Here is a 13,120-nt window from a genome sequence, read left to right on the forward strand (position 1 = left end):
TGCTGCTATTTAAGCCCATTGCTTCTTGTTCTATCCTCAGACATTAAGGAGAACAATTTTTCTCCCTTCACCTTGTAACAAGCTTTTATGTACTTGAAAACTGTTATCATATCCCCCCATAGTCTTCTCTTCTTCAGACTAAACAAACACAATTTTTTTCAACCTCCCCGCATAGGTCATGTTTTCTAGACCTTTAATCATTTTTGTGGCTCTTCTCTGGATTTTCTCCAATTTGTCCACATCTTTTCTGAAATGTTGCGCTCAGAACTGGACACAATACTCCAGTTGAGGTCTAATCAGCACAGAGTAGAGCAGAAGAATTACTTCTCCTGTCTTGCTTACAACACTCCTGCTAATACATCTGGGAATGATATTTGCTTTTTTTTGCAACAGTGTAACACCGTTGACTCATATTTAACTTGTGATCCTCACTATGACTCCCAGATCCCTTTCTGCAGTATTCCTTCCAATTTTGTACGTGTGCAACTGATTGTTCTTCCCTAAGTGGAGTAGTTTGCATTTGTCCTTATTGAATTTCATCCTATTTACTTCAGACCATTCCTCCAGTTTGTCCAGATCATTTTAATTTTAATCCTATCATCCAAAACACTTGCAACCCCTCCCAGTTTGGTATCATCCCAGTTGGATGATACCAAGCTGGGAGGGGTTGCAAGTGTACTCTCTATGCCATTATCTAAATCACTGATGAAGATATTCAACAGAACTGGACCCAGAACTGATCCCAGTGGGATCCCACTTGATATGCCCTTCCAGCTTGACTGTGAACCACTGATAACTACTCTCTGGGAATGGTTTTCCAACTAGTTATTCACCGACCTTATAGTAGCTCCATCTTTGTATTTCCCTAGTTTGTTTATGAAAAGGTCATGCGAGTCAGTATCAAAAGCCTTCCTAAAGTCAAGATATACCACATCTACTGCTTCCCCCCTTATCCACAAGGTTTGTTACCATGGAGAACAACTGATCACTGTCCTCTTTATAACAGCCCTTAATATATTAGAAGACTATTATCAGGTTCCCCCTCCCCCCGTCTTCTTTTCTCAAAACTAATCATACCCAGTTATTTAAAACTTTTTCTCATAGGTCGTATTTCTCATTTTTTTGGCTCTCTTTTGGACTCTATCCGATTTGTCCAGGTTTCCTAAAGTATGGTGCCCAGAATTGGACACAGTACTCTGCTGAGGCCTCACTAGTGCCAAGCAGAGCGGCACAATCACCTCCTGCATCTTAAATACACGACACTCCTGTTAATACACTCCAGAATAATATTACCCTTTTTCGCAACTGCATCACCCTGTTGACTCATATTCAATTTGTGATCCAATATAATCCCCAAATTCTTTTCAGCAGTACTATTAGCCAGTTATTCCTCATTTTGTTGTCGTCCATTTGATTTTGCTTTCCTAAATGTAGTACACCTTGCATTTGTCTTTACTGAATTTCATTTTGTTGATTTCAGACCAATTCTCTAATTTGTCAAAGTCCTTTCGAATTCTAATTCTGTCCTTCAAAGTGCTTGCAGCCCCTCCCAGTTTGGCATCATACACAAATTTTATAAGAATACTCACTCCATTATTCAAGTCATTAATGAAAATATGTAGTAGTATTGACCCTTACAGGACCCCACTAGATACACCCTCCCAGTTTGACAGTGTACCATTGATATCTCCTTTTTGAGTACAGTCTTTCAACCAGTTGTGCACCTACCTCAGTCATTTCATTTAGATTTACATTTCCCTAATTTGCTTATGAGAATGTCATGATTGTGTCAAAAGCCTTACTAAGGTAAAGATTAAGCCCTTTACTTACTTACACATCTACTGCTTTCCCCCCACATCCACTAGACCAGTAACCCTGTCAAAGAAGGAAATTAGGGTAGCTTGGCATGCTTTGTTCTTCACAAATCCATCCTGGCTATTGATTGTTTAATAATTTGTTCCTGAATCTTTCCAGGTATTGAAGTTAGACTGACCGGTATATAACTCCCCAGGTCCTCTTTGTTTCACTTTTTAAAAATAGGTACTATGTTTCCCCTTCTTCAGTCCTCTAGGACCTTACCCGTCCTCAGTGGTTCTGAGAGTGCTTCAGCGAGTTCCTTAAGTACCCTTGGATGAATTTTATCAGGCCCTGCCAACTTGAAAACATCTAATTTACATAAATATTCTTTAACCTCCTCTTTGCCTAATGTAGCTTGGGTTCTTTCTCCCTTGTTATTAATGTGATTTGTGTTGAGTATTTTATCACTAATAACCTTTTTAGTGAAGACTGAAGTAAAATAGACATTAAACACCTCAGTCTTCTTGATGTCATCACTTATTAGCTCTCCTTCCCTGGCTAAGCAGAGGACCTACACTTTCCTTTGTCTTTCTCTGGCTCCTAACGTCTTTAAAGAACCTCTTCTTATTGCCATTTATATTTCTTGCTAGGTATAACTCATTGGGTGCCTTAGCCTTTCTGATTTTGCTATTGATTGTATGTGTACACTTAAGCCTGTGTGTTTCAGCATTCCAGATATTCTTGACTAAGGATTTAAAGAGCAGAATGTAATTTACAAAAAATTCCTACTTGCTGATTACACTTTTTTTCAAATTATTTCCCTCCTTAATGCCCAGAGAAAGGATAGCATAATTACAATGAAAGCTCATTCTATTAAGCATTTATGCTGGATATTTCCCATGCAAAGAACATGGGGAAAATTATTTTTTCACATTGTTTCCTCAATATAGATTATAAACTTGCCTGTAAACTTTATTCGTCTATGCAATAAACTATAAATCAGGACAACAAGACACTTTGTTTTTTTAAAGGATTTCACAGAGATAAAGATGACTTGGATATCTCCAAGGACTGAGACTTGCAAAAACTCCCCTACTGATTTTTTTGGCTAATATCCCCCTACTATTTTCCCAGAACTGGGCTTGAGGCTTTGAATGTGAAAGAAAAAAAATATTTCCTGCACAACACTGAAGGGTACCGAGGGGGAAGAGAGGTCTTGGAATTTTTACTGTTTGGTGAGCCAAAGAAAAATAAAGCAAATGGCTATTCCATCTTAAAAGAGTACATTGCAGCTTCCTCCAGCATTAAACAACATAGCTAGGAATTTCCTTTGGGCTGGACCTCTCAGGAATCTAGGATTTTACTAAATTTAACCTTAAGAAGCCCAGATTTTTGAGAATATTGACATTCATTTTTTTTTTTAAACTTAGCTGACTTCAGCTTTAGTTTAAAATGTGAGCATCAATTGATTCAGAATTTTGAAATGTTAAAAAAAATCTTTTTGTTTTTAAAGGAAGTATTGGATGTCAATGCAAACATTTTTCAGCACTTGGGTATTTGTAGGATAAACCAGAGCATAGTAGGGACAGAGTAATGGAAAGTTGGAAATGACTCAAAGGATCATTTTTATAGAAAAAAGTTTAAAATTAAAATATTAGTATTACCTGTTCTACTGAGGTAAAAGATGGAGATTTTCACTACCTATCTTAATGCTACAGATTTCTCAATTTCCCCCAGAATTGCTCTAAACAAAGCATTTTCTCCTGAACAAATACATGCTACTTCTATTCCCCAGAGCATTCATACTCTCTCTCTATGTAGAAAAACCACAAGTATTTTCACTGGTTCATTTACTTCTAGTGCCCATTACTCCTGTGTATTATATTGCAATACCCTAATGTTGAATTAAGGACATATTCATTACAGCCTGAAATGGAAAGTATATAATACGAACAAGGCCTGAACTTACGTAACTCCTGCCTGTGCGCCTCTGTCTGTGCAAAATACTGGCGGAGCTCCTCTGTGATCTCCATGTTACTCAGGTCGCATTCTATCTCCTCTTCAGACTCAGAATCCTTCTCCATTTCAGAATCCCTGCCCATATTCTTGGTCACTCTGGTACTGCAGTGGGCATCTGGGTACTGCTGAGGCCAGGAAGGGTAACGTGCTCTGTTGTTTGTAGCGTAGGTAGAATAGTTGTCAGCATCCGATGGGTTGCCTCCATCCCAATCTGAGTAACGGCCCGTAGGAAAGGTTTTGGATGGATACCATGACAGATGATGAAAGGACTCCATGGCTTTCCTGTAGGCATTTTTGTGCTTGTACATCCAGTGCATGGCTTGGTTGTAATGCTTCCAGTATCTTGCATATACTTGTTGATTATACCATGGGTGAGAGTCTTCATGCAGTGAGTCCTACTTAAAAAAGTGGGAGCAGAGGGGAGAGACAGTGTTGAGGCAACTCCTAGAATTGAAAAGCTTTTTCATTCTAAATGCTTTACTTCCTATGATAACAAAATCCATGTATTTTGGAGGAAAAATGACAAGTGCTTGAAGCATGAACATACTATACATACAAAAATAGATCATGTTGCTCACTCTACTAGTCACTAGTCAAGGAAGAAAGTAATGAGAATGACTGCATCAAAGCTTTATCCCAAAGCTCTGTTATTACAGTGGAAGCCACTCCTTTGGGAGCAACATGTTGAAATGTACTAATGCAAACTAAGCCTGCGTGGATATAAATACTCAGCACCTACTAATGCAAATGAATTCACGTGAATTCATATACTACACAGGTGAAAACTGAGCTGAATGAGAACTGATTACTTCAAAGTGTGTGTGGGATAAGCCTCATACTACAAATACACAAGCTTCACGTTAACAGGCAGAGGGTAATGCTTCTGAAATTCCTCTATACTAAATAAAGACACCTATTTCATTTAGTAATGCATTTACCCCATCTCCTTGACATAATAATTTCAGTGGTAGAGATCAGATGGCAACTTAGTCACGTCTCAATCAAACCTTAGTCAAGGTCACAATTAACCCCCACAGCATGCGTAGCAAAGTGCTGTGCTGCTAATAAATCTCACTTCTCTATTCATCAGCAGCTATAATCTGAAAAAGGGTAATAAAGTTAATTGACTGAAGTAAACTAAAATCTCTCTTTCCAGTTATAAAACTTAACAAGTTGTAAAACAGCAACAACTGGTTTTAAAAATGTTTGTTTGCCTGACACAACAGTTTACCCTGGCTCTATTCTAGCCACATAACTCTGTAAGAGCGCAGCAGCCCTATACAGTAAAGTAAATTCTATATAGAAAAAGATTGCAATAGGTTCCCCTCCCCTACTAATTTCGGCTACACATGGGTAGTGTTGGAGAAAGGTCAGGGATAATGGAAAGCTAAATCACTCTTGGGGTGGTGTTTGCCCACTGTCTGTCCTTGGGGTAGAGCTTTTGAGTAAGGGCTCTGGATGCATGGAAAGTGATGTTGGATTTAAAAACAAGTTGGTCTTACTTAATTAATTTGGATACCCATGATGCAACAACATGTGTGTCTTAAACCGACAAAAGCCAATAAATTTAGTGTAAAGTCTGATGTTCCTCCCATAATGCATGTCCTTGGTGTAGATACTGTATGCGTCTCTGGGGAGGGAGAGTTTTACTTGATCTATTTTTTATGCCAAACATTTGGACTATTTTAGACTTAAACGTGGAAGGTCATCTTTTCTTTTTCAGGGATACTGTCAAGATAAAAAAATCATACTTTTTTACCTGCATTATTAACACCCTAAATCACCAGGAATGATTTTTTAAAAAAATCTAATTTTATGAATTTGGTTTAGCGACAGTTCATAGCTAAAGTCTTACCACCCCTTCCCCAAAACCAACCTCCCTTCCTGCACCCCACCCCTCCAAAAGGGGCTTAAAAACTCTGACAACATAATTTTAAGGTTTCAGAGTGGCAGCCGTGTTAGTCTGTATTCACAAAAAAGAAAAGGAGGACTTGGGGCACCTTAGAGACTAATAAATTTATTTGAGCATAAGCTTTCGTGAGCTATAGCTCACTTCATCGGAATTAAGGTTTATTTAAGTAGTTACAAGAACAAAGTCTCAAGCTAATAAACTTTTTTTTCCCCTTTATTTCACTTAAACACTGAGTCAGGGATTGATTGTCTCATCTGTTTATGCAAATCTGTGGTGTCATACAAGTGATTTTAAGTAACAGCCACCAAATTAATTTTTATGGAAATGCATAACAAAATATCTGTCTTTTTGGCTAAGACTTTATGAACCAGATGCTCCTCATGCACTTTGATTGTGCTGGTGAAACTCCACTGACTTCAGGGGATTTATTTCCAATTTATGCTGGTGTAAGAGGAGAATCTGGCTCTGTTGCAAGGATGTATTTATTTATAACTGTTATGAACTCATAAAAACCAGCATATTTAAGGTTTTTACTTTGCTTTCGTTAAATGAGAATGTCACCCTGACTCTAGTTCTTCAAAAGTATAGTCAAGACCAGAAAATTCTGTGGTCAAATCTGAGAAGTTGCAACTCCCATTTCACATTTCTGGAGCACTTTGTTTTATTTTCCCCACTGAATTAATTACAAATCAAGTTTGGAAACATCAGTAGAGCAGTTAATACAGCTTGACAAAAAAGGAAAGTTTCATATATTCTATGTATTCTCCAAGATGACAACATATCTTTTTAAAATACAAAAAATATCTTCAGTTCTTTTAACTAAAATGTTTCTAAAATGGGCCTTGGTGATGACCACACTGAAAGCTTTGGAATACTGCTGGCTGATTTGTCTATCTGATTAGCCCCAGTTGTTAATTTAGGGGGAGAGGAATACAAAGGGCCACTTCATGTAGACAGAATTGTGATTTTGGTGCTTATCCAAATACTTCTGTGTTTGGAAGGGGAAAAAAAGTGACCCTAGAAAACCTCACTCTTTCATTGAATTTTTAAAATCCATCTGTTGAAAAAAAATTAAGGGGATGTTTTAGACTGGGATGAAGAAGGAAAAAGGAACACATTAAAGGCTAACTATGGAATATAGCTGTACGTCTGTGTTTTTTCAGCTGTTGTGTAAATGGAAATACAGAGGAGTTTTTCCTCAACCGTATAAAATCTATAAATCTAAGAAGAGCGATCAGCAGATTTCTCTGTTATATGTCTCTAGATTCTTCTCTGAGGAGACCAATCAAACAATTATTTTAATAAATGAATTTTACTTTGAATGCAATTTAACTAATTTAAAATACAATTATTTTAACTATGTGCTGACAGTTCAATACAATTTGCTTGTATATGCAGTTAACATACAAAGTGTGCATTGCCCATACTCTCAGATACACAGTAGAAGTAAAGAATGCTTACCATCACCTGTGGAGTTTGCTCCAATGATCAACGTAAACTAGAAAAGAAAATAATGTTTTTTAATTTATAAAAAGATAGTTAAATACACAGAAAGCATCTTTAGTGAACCCTACTAGCTACAGATAAGAGTCAAGTCAACAGATGAGGGATTTTGAGTAATCAGAGAATACTTGAAACTCTTATTCATTGATTCTAATTGGTTTTAGTAAGGAACTTTTAAATATTGAGATTATTAATATACAGGCTCAAGAAGATCAAAGGGCAGAGCACTTTCTCTGTCCCCAACTCCCTGCAGCCTAGAACTCAGGAAGAGATAAATAAACTTGGTCTCATTACCCATTTTTTTTTTTTTATTCTCCACACAATAGTGGCTTCCTCTACACTTCTAGGTATCTTCAAAATTAATGACATTAAGGAATGACCTTAAATGAGAAAGACTTGACTTTATCCCTCAGCAGTGTTTGCAGAAGGAATATGATAAAACTTTTATGTTAAGCTTTTTTAAAACCATTTTGATTTCACTCAGGTAGTAAGATTTGTATAACCATCTCCTCTTAGTCTTCTCCCACTTTATGCTTCCCTGATTGCAACACTGCTTCACCTAAAGGAAGCACAGACAAATTCAGGTGGTGATCAAGTACTTGAATGGAGAGAGGAGGGGAGCTTAAGTACAGAAGTGGAAACTGGAAAGGACCAGATCCTAAAAAGATCTGCAATTACAAGCTGCCGTTTAAAATTACTATCACTTATCACTTTTAATCTTCAAAGTTATATACCAACACAAACCACTTAAGGGAATTTTGAAAATGCCCTGACTATTGGACAGCTATTTCATTATACCAAGATTTTAAAAGAGCAAACCCAAACCACCCATTCCGCATAGTGTCATCACCCGGAAACTCTCATCTGAAGGGACACGAGGGGCAGCAGAGGGGAAGGATACAAAGATTAACATCCCCTCCCCCCATTTTTAAAAAATTACTGTGGGCCAAAGAATCCACTAACTGACACTCCCAAGCTACTCCAAGTAGTGGGTCAAATGATACTTTCAGTTACACTGGTGTAAAACAGGAGTAATTCCACTGTCTTCTTTGGGGCTATCCCAGATTACACCAGCATAACTGAGTAGAATTCTTCCCACTGGGGCTGCCCAGGGTGACAGTTGGAGCAGCATTTGGCCTCCTATTTATGACTTTATTGACCAAGCAGCAACTTTTTGTCTCTTTAAGACAGCAATGCTGAGTGAAAAGAGATCTGAATGCAGTCCATCCTGACATCACCAAAGAAATGCAAATCATGAAGCTACCACAAGTCAGCACAAAGGCTGAACTGTCACCCTTTGTATAGTGGAGACAGAGCCCAAATATGCAAACCCTCACTCACCAACCCTTCTGCAAACAGTCCTTACATACGTGAGTAGTCCCAGTTCAGTCAATGGGCCTACTCATATGAGTAAAGGTTAGCAGAATCAGGTTCAAAACTGTCAAGAGACTGAATTGATTGTCTTCCTTCCCACCTGCCAAGAGAGGCAGGAGGGAAAAAAAGAGCGGAGGTCACTAATGAAACATTGCAGAGACTTGCAGCATAACTAGCCTACAGATATATAAAAGACATGGGCGGCGCTTCCCCTTTCTGTTCATTTCAAAAACATTTTCCTATGCTATCATCTTTTTAAAAGCTGTGTTTCTCTCTCATGGGGTGTGCATGTGTATATATGTGTGTGTGTATATATATAGTTTTCGTTTCTTTCATGTGCACATCTAGGTACTGTCAAGGTCACTGGAATAAATATAAAGGTCTCTTTCTCATATTTAAAATGTAAATTTGATTGTAGCTGCCTCTCTCGTTTTCCGCCTGTAGTTTAGAAAAATTACGTACATTAGAATTCTGTGTCTGCCTATGACTTTTGCATACCAAAACATTCTCTGAACTGCCTTAAGGATAAACAAAAATCAGGTTCACAGCCTAACATAAAGAGACTTAGTTTTTAATACCATAAGTGACAAACAAATACAAACCATATTCAGAAGCACATAGAGAGATCTTTTTGAGGGGTGAAAAAGCCCTAGCAAATCCATTAAAATGTATCAGTTCACTGAACATGAAATAAATATACACTTTACCAAACAGAAAATTTTTTTCATAAATTTATGAACTCTTATAGAAATACAACACCTAACACAGGAAAGTCCTGATCCTGGGCACCACCACAATACAAACAACAAAGAAATCATTAATAAGAAATCAAAAAAGCTAAATGGCTCTTCAAAAGTAAATTCAATAGGTTATCAAAAAATCACACAAGAAGCAGAAAATAAATAAAATCATTCTGGCTCTACTTTTTTCAATTCCTAAAAATTAAAATACAGAGGTTGCTGCACAATCCAAGAGTAGTCTAATGTCATTGGGAACACCACTTAACTTTTGAATGAAGAAAATTACTAAACGGTATGAATCATCATTGTAAAATTTCCAAGAAAATGTATTAGCCCAGGCAAAAAATCTACTTGCCCGCACTTACCATAATGATGATGAAAAAATTTACTTGCTCATACAAAAATGACTATTCCCATGCAATTGGATGGGCAGAATTTTGCAATGCTGGCATTAAAGGTATGGCCCCAATCTTGCAAACACTTGTACATGTGCTTAACTTTACTATGGTGAATAGTCCAATCAATGGGACTACTCATGGTAGTAAAATTAAGGCCCCGATCTTGCCAAATGATCTGTGCAGGCAAACCCTGGTGCCCATATGGAATGTCACTGAATGTGGCTCATTGCAGGGATGGGGAAGTTGCTGGCAGAGACCATCTGGCAGGATTGGGGCCTAAAGTAAAAGATTTTAAGGCTGCAGGCAGCAACAATAAAACGTTTGGACAAAGAATACTTTGGTCCCTTTTTGTGTATTAAAATGTTCTCTTGCTTGGAGGGCTTTGGCACAGAAAGTCAGGTCTCCCTCCCCCCTTTTTTTAAATCACAGCCACATAATTATTGGTTTGTATTACCACAGCGTCTAGGAGTCCCAGTCATGGATAAGGACCCCATTGTGCTAGGCACTGTACACAGGACAAACGGTCCATTTCTGATACATTGTGTTATCTCCTTTCCTAACCTTTCCTAACCTTTCCAATCATATAATAATTCCCCATTTATATGGCTATACAGCTGGGGCCTTAGCTGAGAGAGGAGCCATATAATGGAATGGAGTGGGGGGAGAGAGGGGCTGGGTAGCACTCTCTCCCCAACCCCCCATTGGGGCTGGCCCGGGCCCCCTTCCCCCACAAATGTTTCTCTATGCCCCCTGGAGGGGTGCCCCACAGTTTGGGGACCTCTGTCCTATATGGATCTGAGAATACAGGGTGTTGCTTTAAAATCCAGGATACCTGGTGCACTTGAGTGGCTTATAAGGAAAACGCAGGTTTTGGATTTGGAAAAACAGAAAGGTCCATTTGTACTACCTTTAAAAAAAATGGTTTCAGAGTAGCAGCCGTGTTAGTCTGTATTCGCAAAAAGAAAAGGAGTACTTGTGGCACCTTAGAGACTAACAAATTTATTTGAGCATAAGCTTTCGTGAGCTACAGCTCACTTCATGCATCCAATGAAGTGAGCTGTAGCTCACGAAAGCTTATGCTCTAATAAATTTGTTAGTCTCTAAGGTGCCACAAGTACTCCTTTTCTTTTTTTTAAAAAAAATGTAATAGCGATCAATAAATTATCACTGGTATGCCTTATTTTGGGTCTTTGTCCTATCTTGGGGCATTGGCAGGTCAGTGGTAGAAAGTAGTGTGCACATGAGGAGGAAATGGGTAGTCTAAGCTCTTTGGAGCAGGAGACTGTCTCCTATTGTGCGTTTGTGTACAGTGCCTAGCACTGGAGGGCACAGATCAGTGTTCTTGTCGGGCTGCCCCTCAGTACCCGGCTCTGGCCAGGGAAGCTAATGATCCAACCAGCAGACGAAATCCGATGATCACCAACTACTAGCAGTTTTAAGCTTACTAAGTAGGACTGTTGGGTGCATCCAAACCGCATCAAACTGTCTTTTGTGCTGTGTGTTTGCACAGCACCCAACACAGCAAGGCCCTGGAGTATGGCAGAACATTGCTGGGGCAGCCACCTTGCGACTGGGAGCCCAGCATGGGGGCCGCGGTTATCACTTGGGGGTGGGAGTGGGTTCTCTTTCTTCCTCACCCAAGCACCCCTGCCTTAGGGAGAGGGGCTTGCGGGGGCGGGGGTCCTTTCCCCCCTCACTTCACACAGGGGTGGGTGGTCTCCCCACGCCATCGCTTCACCCCCGTTCACGGGATGGTTTTGGGGTGGGGGGGTGTCTCCCTCACACCCCAAGATATCCGGCCCCCCCTCCCCATTCACCAGCTGAGCTCCCAGGCGGGGTGGGGTGCGGGGGGGGGCAGAGAGAGATGTCTCTGTTTTCTTCCCACTGCCCCACCACCCCGGGGCGGCTCCGGGGATCCCCTCTTCCAGGCGGCTCAGGTACACGAGCTGCCACGGCTGGGACCCGGGGGCTCCCCCGCCGCCGCCGCCGCCGCCGCCTCGGGTGTCTGGAGCCTTGCCCGGGGGCCAGCCCCACCCCTTTCCCCACGGGGGCTCCCCCCAGCCCGCACCCCACGTGGAGCGGGGCCCGCGGCACGTACTGTGGGTCCGGGCGGGCAGCACCGGCGCCGAGACCCGCTCGTCCGTCCGTCCTTCCTGCCGCGGCGGGAAGCGGGGCCCGGGGGCGGGCTTTGCCGGCTCCCGATCCCCGGCGCTGGGGCGCTCCCTGGCGGAGCGGAGCGGGCGCCGCAACCAGCGGCCTCCGTCCCCGCTTCCCGCGCCTCGCCCAGAAAGACCCGTCAGGGGGGCCAGCGGGCGCCGAAGGCTTTTGTGCGTGGGGGTGAAAGGCTCCAGGCAGCCTCCCCAAGTGCCGGCCCCAGCCCCTGTTGGTAGCAGCCAGGAGATGGGGGTCACTCCCCACCCCCCACAACCTCACTCAGCGGAAGCGGAGCCCGCCAGCCAGACCCCCCCCCCGCCCACCCACCTTTGCACGGGGCAGATTTCGAGTGGGCGGTGCTGGTGCCTTCCAGCTGCCCCTGCCTGGTGTGGGACGGAACAAGCTGCAGAGAGGCGCCGGGACCCCCTGCTCGCACAGGCCGGGAAAGGAGCTGGAAGGCCCCATCCCAGTGTCAAGGGTTGTAGCTCACCCATGCGCACTTTGTGCTGGGTGCTTGAAATATATTCAGATCAGGGCCTCTCGGTTTCCCCTGGCTGGTGCTGCTGAAGGCTCTTCCTAGCAACTTTACAAAAGATGAAGGCTGGGATTTTTGAAGGAGCCTAAAAAGTATTAGACAACCAGATCTCATTAAGAAAAGGAGGACTTGAGGCTCCTTAGAGACTAACACATTTATTTGAGCATAAGCTTTCGTGAGCTACAGCTCACTTCATCGGATGCATTCGGTGGAAAATACAGTGGGGAGATTTATATACACAGAGAACGTGAAACGATGGGTGTTACCATACACACTGTAACCAGAGCGATCACTTCAGGTGAGCTAGTAGCAGTAAGGGGGGGTGGGGGGGGGAACCTTTTGTGGTGTTGATCAAGGTGGGCCATTTCCAGCAGTTGACAAGAACGTCTGAGGAACAGTGGGGGGTGGGGGATAAACATGGGGAAATAGTTTTGCTTTGTGTAATGACCCATCCATTCCCAGTCTTTATTCAAGCCTAAGTTAATTGTATCCGATGAAGTGAGCTGTAGCTCACGAAAGCTTATGCTCTAATAAATTTGTTAGTCTCTAAGGTGCCACAAGTACTCCTTTTCTTTTTAATTGTATCCAGTTTGCAAATTAATTCCAATTCAGCAGTCTCTCATTGGAGTCTGTTTTTGAAGTTTTTTTTCTTGAAGTATTGCCACTTTTAGGTCTGAAATAGAGTGAC

At 41.5% G+C, this 13,120-nt stretch overlaps 1 protein-coding gene across 6 annotated transcripts in view; it reads right to left on the reverse strand.

Moving 5' to 3' along the window:
- GEMIN8 (gem nuclear organelle associated protein 8) overlaps positions 1–12,388 on the reverse strand; it is a 38,895-nt gene extending 26,507 nt beyond the window's left edge. Inside the window, exons 1-4 of one of the 6 annotated variants that reach the window (XM_043504051.1) lie at positions 11,842–11,996; positions 7,526–7,611; positions 7,190–7,226; positions 3,767–4,214 (exon numbers count right to left, since the gene is read on the reverse strand). In XM_043504051.1, the coding sequence (XP_043359986.1) occupies positions 3,767–4,133 (367 nt within the window). In that variant the 5' untranslated portion in view covers positions 4,134–4,214; positions 7,190–7,226; positions 7,526–7,611; positions 11,842–11,996. Of the gene's footprint in view, positions 1–3,766; positions 4,215–7,189; positions 7,227–7,525; positions 7,612–11,841; positions 12,004–12,224 lie in introns of those variants that run through there. The other 5 variants (XM_038387522.2, XM_038387524.2, XM_038387521.2 and 2 more) reach the window with 5 other exon arrangements.
- Between the last annotated feature and the right edge of the window lie 732 nt (positions 12,389–13,120).

The sequence above is a fragment of the Dermochelys coriacea genome, chromosome 1, assembly GCF_009764565.3.
Source record: "Dermochelys coriacea isolate rDerCor1 chromosome 1, rDerCor1.pri.v4, whole genome shotgun sequence".
NCBI lineage: Eukaryota > Metazoa > Chordata > Testudines > Dermochelyidae > Dermochelys > Dermochelys coriacea.